The 24274-nt window shown below is 39.5% G+C and overlaps 1 protein-coding gene across 4 annotated transcripts; it reads left to right on the top strand.

Annotated features, from left to right (window-relative positions):
• Positions 1 to 1170: 1170 nt before the first annotated feature.
• LOC141806193 (uncharacterized) lies at positions 1171 to 11697 on the top strand. Of its 4 annotated transcripts, none has more exons than XM_074691515.1 (19): positions 1171 to 1405; positions 1607 to 1740; positions 1921 to 2040; positions 2288 to 2407; positions 2539 to 2658; positions 2923 to 3036; positions 3247 to 3354; positions 3535 to 3627; positions 3822 to 3901; positions 5300 to 7106; positions 7277 to 7450; positions 8008 to 8181; positions 8669 to 8842; positions 9209 to 9382; positions 9610 to 9783; positions 10009 to 10182; positions 10589 to 10762; positions 11010 to 11151; positions 11249 to 11697. In XM_074691515.1, exons 2-19 carry the CDS (start codon positions 1610 to 1612, stop codon positions 11276 to 11278), a joined length of 4083 nt encoding a protein of 1360 aa, XP_074547616.1. In that variant the 5' UTR covers positions 1171 to 1405; positions 1607 to 1609; the 3' UTR covers positions 11279 to 11697. The 4 variants fall into 4 exon arrangements, with proteins under 4 accessions (XP_074547616.1, XP_074547617.1, XP_074547618.1 ...); XM_074691514.1 differs by having other exon boundaries at positions 1172 to 1405; positions 3762 to 3901; XM_074691516.1 differs by lacking the exon at positions 2288 to 2407 and having other exon boundaries at positions 3762 to 3901.
• The last annotated feature ends 12577 nt before the right edge of the window (positions 11698 to 24274 follow it).

Below are 24274 nucleotides of genomic sequence, written 5' to 3'. Positions count from 1 at the left end.
CAACACAGCTTCGTTGGTGCTTCATTTTGTAATTTGCACAAGCACATTTAACACGTGTACTAGCAGGAGTCATCAAGTAGTCGACGTTGCCAAATCCACAATGTTTTTGCACTCTCTCCTGTTGTATCGGAATCTAACTCAGAGCTATTTCATCATCATCTGACTCTTTTTTCCTTCAGAAGTATCAAGCTGAAAATAAAACTGATTTTAGTCTAAAGATTGCTTATAAAATACACCATGATTCTGTCGATTCTTATTTCAAACACGTGTATCTTCTGCTGAAGTTATTAATTCATTGTAAATCTCATTTTAATCCTCTGTTTGAGTTCCTGATGAATCAGTTGGGTAAGAAATTAAAAAAGGTTCTTAACATAACCTGAATCAATAATGGATTTAATATGGTTTATTATTCATGTTTCTGCTCTCAGCGGTGAGGACTCACCGTCCCACAGAGAGGAAATAATGTATCCCATCTTTTTATCCATCACTCCATCTATTTCCAGCCAAATCCCACGGCTGTAAAGATAATTCCTGAAAAGTCTTTTTTTTTTTTTTTTGTTTACAAACGTTTGAAATGTGATTCCATTTGTGTCTTCTTTAAAATCTCATATAAGGTAGTATTTATGGCGATATGTATTAGGTTTCTGAAAGTGATCAGGTTCAGACGGTAGAATCCTTAATTCAGTGTGGAGGTGGCGCCATCTGCTGTTTGTCCATGAAAGTGCACACTGCAAGCTCAATTTATCCGTTTACTTCTCTCACACAAAGTTCATCCTGTCTGACTTGTATATTATTAAACGTCCCATTAATGTCCCTAAGTTTGTTTTTTTTTTTTAATTTTTAATTCAATACACAAAAAATATTGTTTTTAAGTACAACGAAAAGCGAGTACTTTTCAAGACTTTTTTGCTAGCTCAATGTTAAGCTAAACTGCCTACAGCCGTTTTAGTTCCGTTTTTTTTTTTTTTTTTTGGTTAAGTGACATTTTCAACCTGTTTATTTAGTCGTAGTCGAATGAACACGTTTGTAATGATAAATAAAGGTGTTAACCATATTTTATATTTTATCTTCGCTTACCAGAAGGTGGTGGTAAGGGACAGCATGATGGATAAGAAAAGGCTGGAAGCGAGCAGCTAACTCTGCTACCATAAACTTCGAGACACGTCGTTGTTATTAAAATTAGTAAGACTACAAATGTCTAAATGGGATAAATTTGACTGTTGAGAGAGGTGGGAGGTGGGGGTAAAACTTCCCCACAACCTACTCCCACAATCCTTTGAGACACACACTGTTATTTCCTGTGACAGAGGTGGGGAGGAGCGATAACGGTTATCTTTCTATGTTTTTCCGTGACACCATTTTGATCCATAACAGAAAACCGGGGATAACTGAGGCCTGAGGCGGCGTAAGTAATGTTTTTATCAGCTAACCATCGAGGGTCAGTGTATTTTTGTCCCGATTGATGGCTGAATATTAAACTATCAGTGAGACAGTTAAAAAAGAATTAAGTGTAAAGTTTTATCGAACCCTGAGTATGACCTGTCAGTTTGTGTTCAGTTAACTGTGAGTGTGTCATTCTTATACACACCTCTTTGCTTCTCTAAAGAACATGAGTGTGTTCGTTGAGGAAGATGAAGATGAAGCTGAGTCTCTTGTATCCAGCTGTCAGTCAGTGAGGAGTGACTGGTCCAAAGATCATCCTCCAGACTTAAGTTATCAACCTGGACCCTTAGACACAAAGTAAGACACTTTATTGGATTCCTTTTAATCTTGAGTTTTAATAATTAATTTTTTTCCTTCAACTTTGCAAAGTCTTCCACGTTATTTTTGCTGACAGAGGCTAATTCAAAATTAGTAGAAAGAGAATCAAAGTCCTTAAAAGTTGTAAGATGTGAACAAAAGACATCTTGTGTGTTGCAGAGTTTATGATAACAGACAGAGAGCGGCATCTCCTGTATCCAGCTGTCTGTCCATGCAGAGTGACTGGTCCAAAGATCATCCTCCAGACCTCAGCAATGAACCCGGACCTTTAAACTCAAAGTAAGGGACCTTTGTCATTCCATTTTCATTATATGTTTATCATGTGCTCCAAAGTTAAATGTATTACTCTTAAAATTTGAGACATACATGCAAACAATCGCCCGATTTTGTCCAAGAAAGATGAGAAGTTTTAAAATAGACCTTTACATCAACAGTAGCATAAACCCAGACGTCCCGAGTGTTTTCTCATGCAATGAAACATTAAGGAGTCTTGTGATGTGAATGAGAAGCATCGTGTGTGTTGCAGAGTTTATCACGGGGGACAGAGAGCAGCATCTCCTGTATTTAGCTGTCTGTCTATGCAGAGTGACTGGTCCAAAGATCATCCTCCAGACCTCAGTAATGAACGTGGACCCTCAGAAACAAAGTAAGACACCTAATAGATTTCTGTTTTACAATTGATTGTGTTGAAAGTAAATACTTAAAATTTCAAAAGACAGAGAATCCAAGTCCTTAAAAGTTTTAAAATGTGAATAAAATGTTTTTTGTGTGTTGCAGAGTTCACCTCAACAGACAGAGAGCAGTGTCTCCTGTATCCAGCTGTCTGTCTATGCAGAGCGACTGGTCCAAAGATCATCCTCCAGACCTCAGTAGTGAACCTGGACCCTTAGACACAAAGTAAGAGACCTAATTCACTCCAGTTTTCTTTTACAATTTCATGTTGATTTTGTGTGTTGAAACATTTGATATTTTGCTCTTGAGAACAAAAAAGGGTATTTCACTTGGTCTCGTTACAAGCAAAACAAAAGGAGTTGAGAAATAAAAAATAAACTCTTCACTTAAATAGCAGAAGGACTTTGAAAATAAAGATTCCTTTAATTGATCTTAAAACTCAATGTAGAATCATCTGACGCAAGTAAAAAGCATCTTGTTGTTTTGCAGGGTTCATCTCAACAGAGCAGCATCTCCTGTTTCCAGCTGTCAGTCTGTGCAGAGTGACTGGTCCAAAGATCATCCTCCAGACTTGAGTAATGACCCAAGACCCTTAGAAACAAAGTAAGACACCCTATATTTCAGAAAATGAGGTCTTTAGATAGAAAGTCTTTATTAGTAGGCATAAAAGTCACATCACAGGGAAACTCATCATTGCAAATAAAAACCTTAACCTCTACAAGAATAGTATTGTCAAAATGAAGATCCCTCTATTACTGATCAGAATGTGATCAAGAAATGAATGCAAGGTGAAGAAAATATCCTGTGTTGCAGATTTCACCCCAACAGAAATCCAGTTTCCAGCTGTGTGTCTGTGCAGAGTGACTGGTCCAAGGATCATCCTCCAGACTTCAGTAACGAACCTGGACCTGCCAACGCAAAGTGAGAAAACTGATCCACTTCAGTTTTATTGACGTACATTGTCATTATTGCACGACAAAAAGGTCATTTAAACTGACAGCAGTGGTAGTGTGTGAATTTAAATCCTCCTTAATGACATCTGAGAAATCATAAAATAATTGTTTGATGTGAATTAAAAGCATCTTGTGTTCACCCCAACAGACACCCAGTGTCCAGCTGTCTGTCTGTGCAGAGTGACTGGTCCAAAGATCATCCTCCAGACTTTAGCAATGAACCCGGACCCTCAGAAACAAAGTAAGAGACCTAGAAATCAGTTATTCAATCATTTTAGTTTAATTCAACAATTTGTGAAGCTGTCATCTAATCTAAGGGTCAAGTGATTTTTTAGGGATTTGTGTTATATGTATAAAATGCCTTCTGTGTTGCAGAGTTCAGTCAAGCAGACAGAGATCAAATGCTCCTGTATCCAACTCTCTGTCTCGACACAGTGACTGGTCTAAAGGTCATCCTACAAACTTCAGGAATGAGCATGAGGCCTGTTCTACAGAGCACGTTCCACAAACACAAGGTATATATCTCTGTTTGCTTTGTTGACTAACCATGAGAGCAGATTTTCTCACACAGAATGGAGTTAGCACTGTTGAACAAAAATGTCTGCCATGGTTTAGAGCAGGGGTCACCAACGCGGTGCATACAGGCATATGGTCACCCTCATTAATACTGAAAAAAATCGAATAGTTCATGTTAAGATCGCTTCCTCCTGTCTGCGGCAGATCGCAGCTTTATGCAGGATGCCGGAGCTGTTACACGTCAATTTCACAAAAAGCAAGTCGAGTGGGACAGGAAGTTGTGCACGGAAACCATCTAAAATGCCCAGTGACTTGCAAAATAAACAAACCGTGTCCAAACCAGATCAATCTTCGACTAATCTTCTATTAGTTACGAGTGAATATTGTATAGCTCTTTTGCTTGAAATGCCCATCCCTGATCAAGACAACAGTAAACTAACAAAGCAACAAGAACTCAAATGTCATAAAAATGTTCTTGTTTCTTTTTGACCCCAACACCCTGACAGAAACGCATTCGTCATGGTCCATATTAATGCGCAAAGAGTTTAATTTAAACAAATATTCCTTCAATATTTTTTTTTATCCAGCAATTTTAAGAAGTTTGCTCCAGACCTTTAACAAACACATTTATGACACAGGAATCCTTTTTGGTTCACCCTCAATATCTTGATAGTGTGCTTAACATGTGTGTAAAACCTGCTACTCTTCAATCATAGACCCTGATCATTTTTTTTTTTTGCTTTAGATAGTGAAGAAATAAACTTCAGTTTTTCTCACAACACTCCCCTTTTACAGAAGTGACCCTCCTCTTTTTGGTGATATAGATGGACCATGATGTGTGGGTATTGACTACGAGGTATTTATGTATTAAAATTACAGGATTGACAGGCTACAGCTTTTAACACATTATAATAATAATAATAATGATGATAATAATAACGGTTATTATCGATTATTCTCCACAATTATTAATGATAAATTTACACAATAATGGTGGTAGGAAAATGAATATATTTAAAAATGCAACATTAATTTATCTGTTCCAGCTAGTGCTGCACAATTTGGCATACAAGTAGCCCTTCGTACACCTCAATTCCCTTCAAGTAGCCCTCAGTCTCCAAGAGGTTGGTGACCCCTGGTTTAGAGCGTACTGCAACTTAAATATGATACAGCTAAACTCATAATCCTGACTGAATTTAACACAACTGCATTTTCTGGGTGCACAAAGATCTGCTTTCAGAAAAAAATACTGGGCAAGGAAATAAATACCAGTTAATGAAAAATCTCAATTTTAAAATCTGGAGTTAGTAACTTTTGGCACTGCTGGGATGTGAACTAACATCTTTTATGTTCAAAATAGTCACCTGACTGTATAATGTTCATCTGTTTCTCCTCAGAGAAAAGCGATCTGCAGGAGGTTTTAGGTCAACATAAGCTCAGTCTGAAGAAGAAATGTGAATGTGTGACTGAAAACACAGATGAAACAGGAAGTAGAACCCTCCTCAACAGGATCTACACTGAGCTCTACATCACGGAGGGACAGAGTGAGGAGGTTAACTCCCAACATGAGGTGAGGCAGCTTGAGACGGCTTCCAGGACCAGGGTCAGCCATGAAACTCCAATCAAGTGCCATGAGATCTTTAAAGCCTTCCCTGAGCAACAGAAACACATCAGAGTGGTCCTGACAAACGGCGTCGCTGGTGTTGGAAAAACTTTCTCTGTGCAGAAGTTCACTCTGGACTGGGCAGAAGGGATAGAAAACCAAGATGTCAGTCTGGTGATTCTGCTTTCATTCAGGGAGCTGAACCTGATCAAAAATAAGAGCTACAGTCTCCTCAAACTACTCCATGTTTTTCACCCAACGTTACAGAAACTGACAGCAGAGACACTGGCCCGCTATAAACTTTTGTTCATCTTTGATGGCCTGGACGAAAGCAGACTCTCACTGGATTTTCAGAACACTGATGTTGTGTTTGATGTCACTGAGGCATCATCAATCAACGTCCTGTTCATGAATCTCATCAAGGGGAATCTGCTTCCCTCAGCTCTGGTCTGGATCACTTCTCGACCCGCAGCAGCCGATCAGATCCCTCCGTCATTCGTTGACAGGTTAACAGAAGTCCGAGGCTTCACTGACGCCCAGAAGGAGGAGTACTTCAGGAAGAGGTTCAGTGATGAAGATCTGTCCAAGAGAATCATCACACACATCAAGACATCCAGGAGCCTCCACATCATGTGTCTGATCCCAGTCTTCTGCTGGATCACTGCTACAGTCCTGGAGCACATGATGAGCACAGAGCAGAGAGGAGAGCTGCCCAAGACCCTGACTGACATGTACGCACACTTCCTGCTGGTTCAGACTAAGAGGAAGAAGCAGAAGTACGAGGAGGGTCATGAGACCAGTCCTCAGGAGCTGATGGAGGCCGACAGAGAGGATCTTCTGAAGCTGGGCAGGCTGGCGTTTGAACACCTGGAGGAAGGTAACATCATGTTCTACCAAGAAGACCTGGAGCGATGCGGTCTGGACGTCACAAAGGCCTTGGTGTACTCTGGAGTTTGTACAGAGATCTTTAAGACAGAGTGTGTGATCTTCCAGAAAACAGTCTACTGCTTCGTTCATCTGAGCATTCAGGAGTTTCTGGCTGCAGTCTACATGTTCCAGTGTGTCACAACCAGAAACACAGAGGTACTGAAGGCTTTCCTAACAAAGAACAAAGACATTTCTGATGAGCAGAACCCATCACTGTATAATTTCCTTCGGTACGCCATGGAGCAGTCCCTTCAGAGTAAGAATGGCCACCTGGACTTGTTTGTCCGCTTCCTTCACGGTCTCTGTTTGGAGTCCAACCAAAGAGTTTTAGGAGGTCTGCTGGGCCCAACAGACAACAGTTCAGAGATTATTGATTCAGTCATCTACTGCCTGAAGGAGATGAGGAGTGAGGATATCTCTCCTGACAGAAGCATCAACATCTTCCACTGTCTGACAGAGCTGAAAGACCTCTCAGTGCACGAGGAGATCCAAAAGTTCCTGAAGTCAGAGAACAGATCAGAGAAGAGTCTGTCTGAGATCCAGTGCTCTGCTCTGGCCTACATGCTGCAGATATCAGAGGAAGTAGTGGATGAGCTTGACTTGGAGAAGTACAACACATCTCAGGAGGGACAGCTGCGTCTGATTCCAGCTGTGAGGAACTGCAGGAAGGCTCGGTGAGTCCAGATTTGATACCCTTTTTAAACAGGCTTCTTCTAAGATCAACACTATCAAGTTTTCTGTATTAGAATAGTTTTACTTTCATATTTCAAGATTTTGTGGTTGTATTTTCAATTAAGAACTTGTGTTTCATTTCATGAAAACCTGTAATCTATCTTAATAACAGACTTTATAACTGTAACCCGCTGGAGACTCACTGTGAAGTTGTGGCCTCAGCTCTGAAGTCCAACCCGTCTCATCTGAGAGAGCTGGAGCTGAGTTTCAACCAGCTGAAGGATACAGGAGTGAAGCTGATATCAGCTGGGTTGGAGAGTCCAAACTGCAGACTGCAGAGTCTGAGGTCAGGTTTTCGACTCTGTGGTTAAAGTTTAAGAGTTTTAGTTGATTTTCAGGAATGAAATATTGATCAATTTGGGCCTGAACACTAAGCTGTGCTCAGAACCTAATGGGATTGGGTTGAACCTCATGACTTCTTACTCGTTATTTCATGCTTCCTTCCAATGGTTCAAAAATCAAAACATGCAGAAAGTCCCTTAAAAATAAAATCAGTTTCTTCTGGTTTTATGGCTTGCAGCTGATTCTGGTTTATACTTAATTTTTTCCCCTTAGCTCAGTAATGCTTCTGTAAAGCTTGGAATTGCATCCTCCTCCTGTGCTCCTTTCTCAGGTGGTGTCCCTCAGGGGTCCATTTTGAGTCCCCTATTTTTCACACTTGAAAACATGTGATAGTGATTTTCCAATTCCAGACTTGGCTGAAAGCAGCAACATGATGTTAACCTGTGTTGTCATAAGAAGTTGAACGCCTGGTGTATTAGCATTTGGATGATTACTGCAGAAACAGTGATTTAACAGGGATTTTGATGATTGTTTAAATTATTATTATTATCATTATTACAGAATCCCATGTTGCCGATTGTCAGAGACCTGTGTTATTTCTGTGGCCTCAGCTCTAAAGTCCAACCCGACTCATCTGAGAGAGCTGGAGCTGAATAATAACTTGCTGACAGATTCAGCAGCAGAACCTCTGTGTTGTTTTTTGGAGAGTCCACGCTGTAATCTGGAGACCCTCAGGTTAGAAACCACCTTTTGCTAATTTAATGTGTCATTTGTTCTGAACCTCACAAGGAATTGATTTTATCTTCTACTTCCCATAAGGTATTAAATGCTAATAATACACACACATACCATAATAACCCCAAAAAGACATCACAGATAGTATCAGTAATTTGCAAGGTAACCAAAGACCAGCGGTATAATGTTTTTATAGTAAACCAGATTCTAATTGAATGAGGCCCAGTGTGAGCAATGTGGTTCAAGAAAGTTGGGTTATCAATACACCAAAAAGCAGCATAATACTAAAAGAAACACTTTGTAGAAGATCACCAATCTCACAATAATTTGCGACAGGTAAGATGCACACCTGAGTGCAATGGGCTCTCTGATACTGTTTCTTAGTAAAATTGCAAACTGTGTTTTAATATTCTAAACTTCTTTGCTTATTTAAAACTAAAATGCAGATCATTATCTTGTAAAGCTGAACCTTTAATCTGTTTTTCAGATTAAACGGCTGCAGTATCTCAGAGATTGGCGTTGCTTCTCTGGCCTCAGCCCTGAAATCCAACCCTTCCCATTTAAGAGAGCTGGACCTGGGATATAACAAGCTGCAGGATTCAGGAATGGAGCTGTTGTGCCATTTTCTGGAAAATCCACGTTGTAACCTCAAGACTCTGAGGTTGGAAACTTTATATAACTCATGTTATGTTACATTTATCATGTTTTTTCAAAATAAACACTTAAAGTTAATATCCATATAAAATAATTTAGAGTTACATTTTTAATTTTTTTTTTAATAAAAATCTGTTACTACTACAAAATAATTAAAGATGCTTTGAGAATATGTCTTGTTTTTTGCTCAAATTGTTGCCAATGTTTATTGTTCTCATCTTAATGAAATCATTCCAACTTATTTGGAATTTTCAGGACTCATATTTTGAGTTAAAACGTCAGTCTAAGGAAGTTCTGTCTAGTTTAAACCTCTCCATGCTTAACCTTTTAGATCTTAAGATTTGTGAAATAAAAATGTTTATTCTTTCTTCAGGTTGTATAACTGCAGTTTGTCTGAGACCAGCTGTACATCCCTGGCCTCAGCCCTAAAGTCCAACCCCTCACATCTGAGAGAGCTTGACCTGGGTAGAAATAAGCTACAGGACTCAGGATTGGAGCGGTTGTGTGGTTTTCTGGAGAGTCCTGACTGCAGAGTTGAGACTCTGAGGTCAGAAACTACTGCTAAGTCTGTGGTTACATAAATCTAATAGTTATGTTGACAGGAAACTTCAGACTTCATACTGATAATGGTCTACGTAGAGTCCCGGAAGTCTGAATTGTTTTCACTGGTTTAATCCACTGACTGGAAAAATCTTAAGTGTTTAAATTCTTTCCAATCTTAAAAAAAGGTTGTTTTAGGTATAATTGTGTTTTTGGATTGTGTTCTTTGTCTAGATTGAATCTCTGTAATTTGTCAGAGATCAGCTGTGCTTCTCTGGCCTCAGCCCTGAAGTGCAACCCCTCACATCTGCGAGTGCTGGAACTAAGTGACAACAAGCTGGTGGATTCAGGAGTAGAGCAGTTGTGTAGTTTTTTGGCAAGTCCTGACTGTAGACTGGGAACTCTGAGGTTGGGAACCTTCTCTTTTTTTTTTACTTTTATGCACTTAACTTTTCTCTAAACTTTTGTATCACCTGATTAAACTTTTATTACCGACAAGTTACAATATTGTAAAAAAGTTCAATACATTTGGGATTTCATGTTTTAGCTGATTTCTAACCTGCATCCTGTTTGTCCACTTTCACATTTTGCCAACATTTTATCCTTTTTTTTTCTTTAATTATCTTGATTCAGGTTGCGCCTCTGCGATCTGTCAGAGATTAGCTGCACTTCTCTGGCCTCAGCCCTGAAGTCCAACCCCTCACATCTGAGAGAGCTGCAGCTGAGTAAAAACAAGCTGCAAGATTCAGGAGTGGAACAGTTGTGTGGTTTTCTGGAGAGTCCACAATGCAGACTGGAGACTCTGAGGTCAGGAACCAATTTTTTTTTTTCTGTGCAGTTCAGTTCTCTCCGAACCATAGACATAGCTCATTTACCTTCATGGAAAATCATGGTTATTTAGATAAATACAATAATTATAAATGAACATACTGTTATACAAATCAATGAGACATTTCAATTATATTTTGGGTTAATTTACATTTTGATCGTCCAGCAGTTTTCATGTAAAATAAATCATCTTTATACCTTCTTAAAGTGGCCAACATCATTGTTGTGATTAATACTGACTCATGTGCAACCCACTAAGTTTCACTTGTAGAGTTTCAAAGCTGAAGTCATCAAATCTTTACTGAAAGAGCATGTTGTGTTGAGTATGAATGAAATCTCTCTCTCTCCCACTTTTGCATTAAATCTTGTCTTCTTTTGTTTCTAGATTAAGAGTCTGCAGTTTGTCCGAAATTAGCTATGCTTCTCTGGCCTCAGCCCTGCAGTCCAACCCCTCACATATAAGAGAGTTGGACCTGAGCGAAAACGACCCTCAGGATTCAGGAGTGAAGTGGTTGTGTGGTTTTCTGGAGAGTCCACACTGCAGACTGGATACTCTGAGGTCAGGAACCAATTCTTTTACCTTTTTGCTGAGATATTTTTAACGTGTGACTTTGTCATTGCGCTTCAGTGCAGACATACAGCTCTACATTGAGTTTCTTCTTGCTTAAGTCTGTTTTCTTTGTCTGTGTTCTAAGGTGGTATCTAAACCTGTTCATCCTCAAACTTCTTGGGCTTTGACACTACTGTTGAACACAACATAATTTCAATCAGGGCTGTTTTAATCTGAAGTTACATTCTTTGAACAGAGTCAGTTTCTGCAGTGTGTCAGAGAAGAGCGGAGCTTCTCTGACCTCGGCTGTGAAGTCTAACCCTTCCTGTATGAGAAATCTGGAGCTGAGTTATGCCCAGCTTCAGGATTCTGATTTGAAGTTGCTGTCTGATCTTGGGGTGAGTCCACACAGAAGTTATAAAGATCATTTTTTTCTGCTCTAAAAATGGAATGAAACATAAATGATTGAGACTCTGTTCTCTGTCTTCTCCTCAGGTGAAGGTCTGTGTGTGCATCAGAGGATGAGGGTACAGAAGGATGGATTTTGGAATAATAGAGCAAAGACATTGGGCCTGTAACTAAGAGGAGAGGTAAAGACTGCAATAAGCCCCAGTATTCCAGCATTCCTTATGGAAGTTCACTCCTAAATACCTCACTAAAGGGAAACTGAAGTTCCTCCAGTTTTCTGAAGATAACTTCTGTTACATGCACAGTTGGTTGTTTAAGTTTATAATTAATTGTCAAAACTGCTGCAAGGTTTTTCGTTTATTACTGAAGTCCATTTTGATTAACTTTTTTTTGTTGTTGTTTGTGTTACTGTGGCACTGACAGGTGAATGTGAATGTGAACATGGACATTTATATGAGGCTGTGTTTGCCTGCATTTGTTTGTCTGTTTTAGATGATGGACTCAACAAAGCAGGGCTAACTGCAAACTAAATTGCCTTTGGGGTTTAATAAAGTTGTCTGAATCTGAATCCAGATTTGGATTTGTTTTAACTTTCTAGTGTTGTTTGAGACTCTCATGAAGTGCTCTACATATCAGTAAATTGCCTGTATTAACAATGTCTCAATGTCTTTATTGGCCTTTCATGCTGCATAACACTTAACACTAATGTTGATATTGTTTACAAAACAAATGTCCCCCTTTGGTCTTTATTAAACAAATAAGCAAAAACACACACTCATATCTCCCCAGAATCTCAATTTAAGATCCCATATTACGCAAAAATCACTAAGTCCTTTAGTGAAATTTGTGGGTCTTTGGCTTTCCTCCCAGCCCACAAAATGTGATATTTAATGACAAAACCTGTACTTAGTAGTGCTTGTGAATGTAAAATCCTGACCTAAAATGAGCTGTTTGGATTTTGGGGATTTGCCGACGTCAGTGATTCCCTTTTTTGACCAATCAGGAGCAAGTCTGACCTGATTGGTCCACCGGAGCAGATACCTTCGAATGCCAAAGTTGAAGAGCCATCACTGCTTTGTTTTTGGCTGTAAACAGCCACATAGTTCCATGCACAAGCTTCCCATCTCGGAAGAAGACAAGACTAAGTGGCTAGAGTTCATTTATGAGGGAAATGTGCCAGCTACACTCAGTAAAACTGTGCATGTGTGTGCTAGTCACTTCACGGCCGACTGCTTTTCCAACTTTGGACAGTACAACAGAGGGCTAGAGAATAGACTGGTCCTGAATCCAGGCACATTACCAACCATCCACCAACAAACCTCTGACCCTGGAAATGTGAGTATTTTAAATGCTGTGTGCTGTGGAGCAGATGTAAGAACTTTTCCTCAGTGTCCCCCCTGTCTCTGTGTTAGCTTCAGGATGCTAACTTTAGCTGCAGTTAGCCTGTGGTTTTAGCCTGTAATGTTACGGTAAACGAGCTTCACTGTTTTTCTAAACATTGTGCACTCGGAGCTCGTGGCGCCGCTCCTGTTACTACTGTTACTACCATTTATGAAGACGTCAATGATCCATATTAAACTGCAGAAAAGGAGCACAATATGGGACCTTTAAATTCAAACGTCTCCTAATTAATGATAATGTACAAAAAGTTAAATCACTTCAATTTTCAGTGCCCTAATCCTTTTTCCAGAATCCACAGGTTCACTGGAGGTTATAGAAGGTGTTGAGTCATTCAGGAGCATTGGTGGTTAACTGTGCAGCTCAGCATGAGGCTCTGTAAATGTGTCAGGCATCAGCTGGGGGAAAGCCGGCTGCTCTGGTGCTGCTAATTGGATTTGCACGTGCATGAGAAGGCCTGGATCCATTTAAGTTAACAATCATTCTCCTCATTTTACTCAGTCAAGCATTTTATTCAAAAGTTTTTTTTACTTCATAGCTAAAACATCTGATGAAAGTAAGAACAGCAACCAAGGACTGGGCCAAATGTCATTATCAACAGATCCAGCAGGGGGCAATGACGTTTCAACAAACTCAGCTACAGGAAAGCCAAACAGATTTTATTCCTCTGCTGTCCATGAACTATTCAATATGTAGCACATATAGTATTGTATTTGCATTATTACAGCTCACTGTAGGTTTTCTCATATTGTGTGTGCTGTGCCTGGTTGATAGGATTTTAAAGATAAAATAATTTCTGAGGAAGAATTGAATTTGAAGTGTGACTCATAGGAGGACCTGGAAACCATCCACAAAAGCAGTACAATAAACATCTCATCCCTCAAACAATCGGAAAACAACAGTATGCTTGAATTAGACATCTCTTTATGTTGATGGATCAACACATCACAAAATCAACAAAGGCGACACAAAGCAGCATCTTTTTACAATCCTAAATCCATTATGAATAGATGAATGTTCTCCAACTGCTTCAGATTTCTCGCCTTTAAATTCCCCCTTAGCAGCAAATAGGATAACAGAGAATGTGTGTGTCCCATTTGTTTCACACCTCAGATCTGCACAGAGGAGTGTCAGCAGTAATGTGAGCATCTGTGACTGTTAATGGACTCCTCAGGGTTCCTCATGTTAAAGTGTAAGAGTGTGTGAATTATGTGTAAATTCAGACAATAAAGGAAACAAGACTTTAATGGAATGGTGCATGACAGACAAAAAATATATGCAGAAGAGAAATTCAGAGTGCAGGATAAGAAATCATTCATCAAAATAGTATAAAGTAACATCCCGGACAGGTGACGTTTGATTTGATAGAATTGAATAGAATAGAATAGAAAATACTTTATCTCTGAGGGGAAACGCAGGAGGAGTCACAGAAGCAATCAAGAAAACAAAAGTAAAAAAGTGTATAGAAAGTGCAAAAGGTCCATAAGAAAATAGATGATGACAGCTTGTCCATCACTCTCCAGTTCAGTCAGCCTCCACCTCCACAGGGTCCAGGACTGAGCTTCTTCAGCAGTCTGTTCAGTCTCTGTCTCCTGGATCCTGTCTGCTCACAGCAGGTGAAGTTTTTTCAATGTGGCGTTCATGTCCAGTGTTGGCTCCGTTATCCATGCCAGTAAATAGCATGATGCTACTCCGCCTTCTGGTATTCCCTCTGATGCTAGGTTAGCATGGCTACCTTGTCCACCTTATTGGAGATATTTCTTATGTTTCCAATATCGATGGATGGAAGGACAGGTCCATGTTGTCACTTCTTAGCTCACACCTGAGAATCAGCACGTTGTCCTCACCTCCTTCCCCTCACCTTGTGGGGAAACATCTGGCCTTGCACCAGTTAGCATTGACATGCTACAGGCTGCTAACAGCTGATTTCACATGTAAACAATGCAGCCATGGTTCCATGAAGGATCTCCAGACAAACACAGGAGCAAAAGTAATAAAAAATATCAATGAAGACAAAACCAGTTTGGTGTCCATGACCAACAATTGAACCATACAAAGTTATGATCCACTCTAAATAGAAAGATGATGAAAAAGAGGCAAAAAATTACAAGAAACAGACAAAGAAGAGAGAGCTGCCGCAACAGGCAGCCAAAACAGGGTGGCACCAAGCAACATAATATATCTGTAAGTCATAAGACTGTAATGGTGGCACAGGTATGTATGATGACACCTAGTGACTGAGCAACAGTCTGATGAAACATTCAGATCTCTATCCTCTACTGTTGGGGAGCAACAGCCGAAACACTCACCTCCCTGCATCTCCCTGTGCCTCACCATCAGCCCTGCTTAGGAGGAGTCTCTTATGAAAAGCGGATATCCTTGTTTCTAAGAATTCCTGATGCCCATATAAGTGTGTCATGACTCAGTGACAGATGATGCTCACTCGGGCCTCCTCTGGAAGTCTGGGCAAGAGGACGGCTGGTTGGAGGCAGTGGGAGGATGGAGCAGGAGAGTGTGAAGAAACGTCTTAAATAGCATAAGAGGTGGGAGCGTGTAATGGCGTATCATTCATGGACAAACACCCACTCTAACACACACTCATCAAAACCTCTAAATATATAGAATTACATAACGAGCTTCCTGCCTGGAGGAAAACAACACGAGTAAATCCAATTCCTTTACTAAAATAAACACAGCCTTAACACAGAAAAAGCTCTCGGATGTGACGTGAAATGTGTCATAAATTTTTTTCTAACTTTATTCTATGAGGCTAATATTTTTACTCAGTATGAAGAGGCACATGCTTAAGCTTCTTTAAATTCTAATCATCAGTGGGATCACACTGTGTTGTTTTTGGCATTGCAAGAGCCCTCATTGTCGTTTTATGTTCTAAAATGTTTTTTAGTATAAATGTTAATGTACATCTGTTTAGAAACATTCAAAATTGCATATAAACAACAGTGAAGAAATTACATACAACACAAATAACTAGTTACTGGCGTTGCACCTTTAAACTGAAATTAACTAATAAATGAATGTTAACCAATGCTCGCCAGCTGGTGCTACATGTCTCCCAAATCACACTGAGTTAAGAAATCAAGCTAGCAACTGTTATGGCCAAATCTCTTACATCAACAGTCACTCAACCACAAAACACATCCTAATATATATTCAACTGAATTAAAACAGAATTATTTCAACCTTTCAGTACATTCTTACCTATACAAGGGAGAAATATACAGTGGCCGCAAAGTGCAAAACATTGTTTTACCTTTTTGTTTTCATTCTTGCGGGGGCTTTTTTATTTGTTTTGTTTTGTTTTGTTTTGTTTTGTTTTGTTTTGTTTTGTTTTGTTTTGCTTTGTGTTGTTTTTGCTTTTTTTTGTTTTCTTTTCTTTTTTTTTCTTTTTGCATTTTTTTTTTCGCTTTTGGTCATCACATTTTTCACTTGAGGGCCACTGTAGAAATAGAAACAAAAGAAGAAACTCACTCTGCTGGCTTTCATTCCAACATGTAATGAGTAGCCACAAGTAGGTCTCCCCCTAGTGGCTAAAATAGGAATTACAAAATAACAAACAAACAAAACAAATAAATTATCTATGTAAATATATGCATTTCAACCATAACATAATGAATAAACATTTAACATTGAAGACATTTTAATTGTTATTTTACAGAGTTTTAAATTAGACACATAAACTATTGTAAGATTCTTAAAATATTTAACAATTAACATTTAACGCTTTAAATAATCCTGCCTGGTCTTATTCCCTTTTATCTTCTTTTATTCCCTTTATCTGTTTTTATTTGCTTTTAGTTGTTTTACTATGTTTTCTTTTATGTGTCTGTTTTTCCTTATCTGTTTTTATCCTTCTAATTTAACCTACCTGAACAGCACTTTGTTCACAGCTGTGGTTGTTTTTAAAAGTGCTTTATAAATAAAGTTGGTGTGGTAATTATTCTGTTCCTGTTTAACTAAGTGTTTAATTTTTGCCTCCATTACACATCTTCTGTGGCCCTGAGGTGCAAAACAAAACAATGACAATAAAACAATAGCAAGTAACAATAAAAAGAAAACAAAAAATAACAAAAACAACATATAAAACACAAACAAAAAGATAAAAAAGAAAGGTAGGTGCCTTCTCTGACAGTGATCATTGCTGATTGGATTATTGTTCCTTTCCGTTTTTTAAAGGGTCTAAAAGGAGCAATACAATTATAGTTTATTTTATCAGAGGATATTTTGATTCAGGGGATACACATCACATGATACTAGATATGTTGTCAACTTTTTATAAAATCAAATGAGATAGTCTAAGGACAGGATTTTAAAAATAGTAGGGCTGTACAGATGGCAGAACAAATCTCCATGTCTAAGCAGCTGATACTCTTATTTTTTGTTTTTCTTTTTTTCTGTTTGCTTGTTTTTATGTCTTGAACTTCAGGGCCACCATACAAACCTCATGGTAGCAAATCACATCATACTGAAACATTTAAATTAAAATTGTGTCGATACTATCCACATCATGCGAACCTAAGCTTTCTATTTCTGATGAAGGTGTTTTAATATCACAATTTTTGTCTGCCCTCTCTTCTTCTCTTAATGGATTTTTCATGCTGATGTCCACTGAAGGCTATCACCATCAAACTTTCATCAGACCAGGATGTATTTTTTGCGTTTCTATATTTACAGTCTACAAAAACTCACTGACACATCATGCACTCTCTTTCTGTATCATTGTGCTCCATTTTGCTGCACCTGCTCTGTTTTCACTAAATGAGAGGTAAACAAAGGAGTCCTGAGGCCTGCAGTAACAGGAGCTGACTCTATTATGCTGGAGTCCCTGTTGGATGCTGGGTGGGGGCTGGGTGAGGGATGCAGGTTTGTGAATCTCGCTGCATCTGTGGCTTCAAAAATGATTGTGGGTTAATATTACATTAAGGGGAACGATGTGGGGAAACTGAACGCCAACCACCGGGGATCCATTTCTAACCCGAGCTGCTCATGACTCTTAATTTTCCTGACGTTTCTGGGTTATTTGGAGTTATTAACCAGTGTGGCGATGCAAAGCGAGAGGGAAGGATGGATCAATTCAGTGTTCTTCTACACAGTTATATTTTTCACAAGAAATGATCCTCCACTCATTTGGAGCTCCATGTCAGATTATCTGTTTCCTTTAGCCCACAGGACCTTGGAGACCTCAGAGAGGCCGACGTTTGAGTGATTACATGTTCAAAACCACCAGAAGAAATCAATATCCCACATTCAGAGCCCAGTCCTTGAGCTTCTTTGGGTTAGTAGGACGTCGTATGAGTCCCCGTGCAGAAAGGGAGCTGGGTTTAGTCGCAAATCCCTATGCGACGTTAGAATAAAAAATCATTAAGCTATTAATTGCAGCGCACTCTCCCTGCAGAGCGCTGACAGTTTGCACAGGAGACGTGGGAAGCGATGCTGCTGCACGTGGAGGCCTTTCCATGCTCACATGTCTCTTTCTGCAGCCCACACAGACAGCGAAAAACGACCATCGCACGTGTTGCTCTCCATTAGACACGCAGCAGAACATCATCAATGGCTTGTTTCTCTATGGATATTCACAATAACTATGACCCTGGCAGCTCTTATAGAGAGGATGTGTGCAGCCAGAGAGAAAGAACCATCCAGCACACAATGGAGCTCTTAAATGTATTTCAGTCACACTTTCAGCTCTGGCTTTTGTGTTTCACTCAGAAAGACAAGTGCCAAACCAAAGCAGTGGCTAAGAAACACATAATTACAGCATTCCTCTTCTGCTGATGGAGCTGCTGAGTATAAACTCAGGATGGAGACAAGCAGGAAAAACACTTTTACAAGGTGGTTTGACTGATCTGACGAGAGGAACTCTGCAGGTCTTCACCGAAAGCAGCGATAAGTTTGAATTTTAAACCAGTAGGCTGCACAATCCTTGATAAACAATGACGCCTTTATGTCAGGCAGCTCTTTATTCCTGTGCTTTTAAACAGCTCCCCATCTGCCACTCAAACATTAACTCCCTTTGTTCACTAAAAATGAGTTTTTATTTTGGGCTTTTCTGCTTTTATGTCACAAACTTGAAGGATAGAGTGGGGTGTGAAATGCAGCAAAGGCCACAGGTTGGAACTGAGTCCTACCCCATCACAAAATTTGGTGCAGATTTTCACCTCACTGTTTGTACAAATCGTGCTCATCTTGTCTAAATCTTTACATCTTCCATGCTATCACTGCTGCACTCTTTCTTTACAGCATCTGTAGTCGGTGGTGTGCACAGGGGAGCTTGTGGCCTAAATGTTGAAAGGCATGAGCTGAAGGGCCAATTTGGGAGCCAAAATGCGCACTAAAGTGCACTCCTGGTTAGCAGAACACACTAAACTGCCTTCCAAGGAGGACAAAAACACACTTAATTGTCCCCTTGACTGGTTAAAATATAATGAATGCACTCATGGGGGCAAAAACATTTGATACCATGACAAAATGGCCTCGTAGGGGCCAAAACACAAAAAAGTGGCCTATTAGAAGCCAGCATGCACAATTAAGTGCTCTCTTTGGTAGCTTAAGCACATTTAACTCTTCCCATGGCTGGCTAAAATATAAAAATTGTCCTAGTGGAAGCCAAAACACATGCTAAAGTGCATGCTTAAGAGCAAAAATGGTTACTAAAGTTCACCCATTAGTTGGCAAAACTCACTAATACGACTTCTTGATAGAAAAAACCCCCACCTCTTCTCCGGTTAAAACATGATAAATTGCCCTCTAGGGTGTCAAAACTTGTGCTTAAGTGCCCTTTTTGGAGCCAAAACACTGGTTAAAACATGATAAACTGTCCTCTTGGGAGCCAAAACACACCCAAGTTCTTGCTTGGGAGCCAAAATGCGCACCTTGGTGCCAGTAACACATGTAATTGTCTTCTTTTTTGTTTGTTTGCAGAAATCCTGCTCATCTTGTCTGAATCTGTGCATCTGCCATGCAATTACTGCTGCACTCTTTCTTTACAGCCAGTGGTGTGCACAGGGGAGCTTGTGGCCCAAATGTTGAAAAAAAATGCACTGAAGTGCCCGTTTGGGAGTCGGCATGTGCACTAAAGTGCACTCCTGGTTGGCAGAACACACTAAACTGCCTTCCAAGAAGGACAAAAACACACTAAATTGCCCCCTTGACTGGTTACAAAATAATAAATGCACTCCTGGGGGCAAAAACATGTGATACCATGATAAAATGCCCTATAGGAGCCAAAACACTTCCCTTGGCTGGTTAAAACATTATAAAGTGCCTTCTGGGGTGCTAAAATGTGCGCACAAATGCCCTTTTCGGAGCCAAAACATGTGATAGAGTTCCCTCTTGAGAGCAAAAATACACAAAATGCCCTCCACACACTAAACCCTTCCCCTAGCTGGTTAAAACATGATAAACTGTTCTCAAAACATACTCAAGTTCTTGCTTGGGAGCCAAAATGCTCACTAAATTACCCACCTGGTTGGCAAAACACTCTGAACTGTCTTCTTTGGGGGAAAAAACCAAGAGGCAACATCCAGTTAGTAAAAATGAAGCCTTTGCAGAAGTGCTAAAAGTTGCTGTGTATCAAGAATCTGCGTGAGGCTGGCTGCAGAAAGACCGGGAGTCACGTACACACCCAGCCATAAAAATTGACTTTTACAACATTAAAAAACAACTTTACAGCCTAGTTTAAAAAACAACTTGGGTCTAAACCATTGATTTCACTATCAGCACACACAACCGTATGGTGAGTGAATTTTTTTTTTTTTTTTTTTTTGTAACTCAGTGGTTTAGAAGTTATTAGGATCGTTTGATTGTCCAATCAGAAGCACAGCTCAGGTCATGTGACTGCAGGCCATTTTGTGGCTGGAAACTCGCAGCCGACGCCATATTAAATGTCAAACATCTCACGGGGCGTTTTCGAATTCGCATACTATACTAGCAGTGCCTATTGATTCGACCAAAATGTAGTATGCAGTATGCAGTATGCAGTATGCGAACAAATGTCAGAGTTGTAGTATGAGAAAAACACCAGGATGATGTACTGAATCGGGAAAAATCCACAGTATGCATCGGACCAGTCTGCTTCGCATACTGTTACCCACAATGCAACACGCCTGGTCCCATATCAGAAGTGAAAATGGCAGAGGGCGGAGCAACAACAACCGGAGTAGCAGAGGAATATAAATACACGAGCCATTTCTTTTTTTATCTTTAAATCCTCATCATCTCCACCACTGAAAGTTAATATAAAATGCTCTCTCTGGCAATATATTTTCAGATAAGTTACTCATGGTTTGTTTATTTTCTACATTTTCAATAAAGTTTTTTTGGGAAAAAAAAGTCAGCCGTAGCCAACTTCCGGTTTCTTCGAACTGAAGACCAGCGTCGCATACTACAAAAATTAACCCAACTGAACAGTCGTACTACATACTGCTTATAAAAGTAGTATGTAGTAGGCAGTGCCTACTACATACTACTTTAATAAGCAGTATGTAGTAGGCGAATTCAAAAACAGCCACGGTTTCATGAACAGACGGGTGATGTCACAGAGGCTGTGACCATGTTTTATACAGTCTATGGGAAAAACACCAAACTGTCCCCTTGGCTGGTCAAAACATGATGAATTGCCTTCTTTGGGGCCAAAACATATGCTGAAAAACCTTTTTGGGAGCAAAAACACACGCTAAAGTGCACTCTCGAGTGGATTAAGCACACTACACTCTCCTCCTGAAAAACTGTCCTAAAAAGGGTGCTAAAGTGCCCTCCTGGTTGGCCCTCTTCAGTGGTGAAAACACACTGTAAAAAAAGCCTGTTCACTCCACTGTCCAAGAATTGAAAGATTTCTTCTGTCTTTGAATTTCTTTGAAGTAGCGACGCAATTTTTGTGGGGGATCTGCTTCGTCGGCAGAACACTGTTGCCTGGTTTGCAAGCAGTTTGTCAATGAAGAAGCCAAGCTGTAACTGACCACTCCACTTCAAAAACACTGAAGTATCTAAAGTATCCCCTAACCTTGAGATCAAACTTTCACTTTGATAACTACAGTGTAAAAAAGAGTCTGCACTGTCTTATTAACCGTGTGTGATACTGATTTTAGAAAGATTATGTATACGAAGCATCTTTCTCCGTTTCTCCCTGAAGGCATAATTTACAGATCCTGCATCAGGGAGATTGAGTTTTCAGGTCACAGTGAAGGGCACAGATGCTCCTGAATCATAAACACGAGTTCATTAAAGGCAGGAGAAGTTTCTAAACTACACTGAGGTGTCAGGGAGTAAACACAGAGTGACTTTGGGCTTTTGTAACCCGAGGAGAAAACTACAACAGCATATGGTGATGAAGCCTTGCTTAAGAAAAGGTTAGAGGAGGTGAAAGTGTGAGTGATTTGTCAGTCGGCTAGAAAAGTTGGATAAACCATGAACTTTTTCTTCTGTGTCAGCAATAACTAATTCAGTTTTTTCCTGTCAGATTTCAGGGTTTCAGTGCCAAGTTTGTGCCAGGGCAGAAAGTTAGCATGAAACAAAGAAAGGTGAAAGTAAAGTTTTGATTAACTGGGGTGTTTGGAGCAGCTGCAGAATCCCTAGTGGGTTGATTCCAACGCTTCAAGAATTGTGTCCAGTAACGATAGGCTTCAAAACTCTACATTATAAACAGATGGGTGACATCACAAAGGCTATGTCCATGTTGTTAAGTCACAAGTCAAAACATTACTTATCATGTCTGATTTAATGAGAGTTAAATAGTTTTGGGAAGGGCCCTCATAGTGGTAGTGCACCAGATGCGTCTCCGGTCCAGCCCCGTTTGATTTGGTTGAGTTTGTTCAGTCTGGTCTGCAGGACATCAGACCACTTCCCAAACCATTAATGAGCTTCTCCTCATTTTTATTTGGGATGTTAAATCTCAAACCTGTCGACGCCTGGCCAAGCAACACTCATTGTGCAGGTTCGTACACAATATGTGTATTGAGTTTTTTTTTTTTTTTTTTACATTTTTTGAGACATACAATTGCAACTAAATAAATTCTGAAGGCAAATAAATTACCAACATAACAAAACTATAATAAAAAAAAAAACCAACAACAACAACAATAATAATAATAATAACAATAATAACAATAATAATAATAATAATAATAACAATAATAATAATAATAATAATAATAATAATAATAATAATAATAATGAAATTAATAATTAAATTGAATTGAAATAAATTAAATTAAATTAAATTAAATTAAATTAAATTAAATTAAATTAAATTAAATTAAATTAAATTAAATTAAATTAAATTACAAAAAGTTGTGTGGTTGTTTTTTGAGTTGCTAGTTGGACAGTAAACATTGCAGCAAGCAGTATCTTACGAGTGTAGTATCAACCTGAGCGTCATCTTTTCTTTTCATTTGAGCTTCACAGTTAAACAGAAGTCATCGTTATGCCTCATACAGTGATGAAAAGAAGTAGGGAGTCTCCCTTTAGAGCAGCTTGTGGTGTGTGTACATGTGTCTCATCAGCTGCACTGACACAACAACACCACACACCCTAGATCTGAAATTTAAAATGCACACCACTTTTCTGCTCGGAGGCGGCGGACAGGAGGATGCAGCCCGGCCCCAAACGGAGGAGATTACAGAGAGAACAATGTCATCATGCTGGAGGCGTCAGCGAGCACGAGTCCAAAAATAGCCGGTGGTGTTTGTCTGAACATTTGGTTTGTGTCAACAGAGTGTTTGTTGAAATCCAGAGAAATGTTTACAGAGATGAACTTACCATTTGTTCTTTATTTTCGCAGATCTTCAGGAGTTATGAGCAGAGGAAACCCCTCATGCTTTAGAGTTATAGATAGCGTAGATGATTATTTCTATTAAGAATGAGTTTCATGATGTTAACCCATGTTATCTTTTGATTTAATTTCATTGCATGTATTTGCTTCGATCGCTTGGACGCATCTTTAAACAGCAGACTGATCATCTCTGTTAGAAAAACATGTCCATATTAATGCTTTCCTCCCCAAACTCCTGAATAAAAATGCTAATGTAATCACAGAGCGAGGGCTCCTGTTGCCCTCTGTGAGTCTGAGAAACAGGCTTTCTGTGATGTCCCCGTCATCAGCCTCGCTGAAGACTCAAACCAAGAGTTCGCGTTGCCATGGATATCTCTGAGATGTCTGAGGTATTTGGCCGTAGAGATGGAGAGCAAAAACATGTCCTTTGACTTCAGTGGAGAGCTGCAGCTTTATCTTATCTCACATGGTTTCAGTTTCCATGTTTTCCACCCCCTCTCCTCTCCTCGGCGGTGAGCTGTGCTTCTTCAGGAGCTGAGAGGAGAGAAGCTTTTCAACAGACATAAGATCGAACCTGAAGGTTTAACCATAGAGAGTTTTTCTTGTCTGCAGTGAAACCTTTAAAGTCCCAATACTGAAAGCACTAACTTTGCTTTGGCATAGGTCAATAACGATACCAATCCTCTCTGATACCAGTATTAAATTTACAACCTCTCTACCTAAAACATTGATGAAACAGAGCATGATGATTTGTCAGTGGGCTTTTCTGACTTGAGTGGATTGAAACGGCCCATTGGTATTATATCCAATCTAGCTTTTTGAGTCTGTATTGGACCAATACCCAATACCAGGATTAGAACAATCATCTCTAAATATGACACATCTCACCTGGAAGCCTGGTCTATACTTCTGCCTATGACTATGACTAC

The sequence above is a fragment of the Halichoeres trimaculatus genome, unplaced genomic scaffold, assembly GCF_033239565.1.
Source record: "Halichoeres trimaculatus isolate MK-OKI-2021-1 unplaced genomic scaffold, fHalTri1.1 fHalTri1_scaffold_17, whole genome shotgun sequence".
In the NCBI taxonomy this organism is placed as follows: domain Eukaryota; kingdom Metazoa; phylum Chordata; class Actinopteri; order Labriformes; family Labridae; genus Halichoeres; species Halichoeres trimaculatus.
The sequence above is the reverse complement of the archived record's forward strand: the minus strand, read 5'-3'. Positions and strand labels throughout refer to the sequence as shown.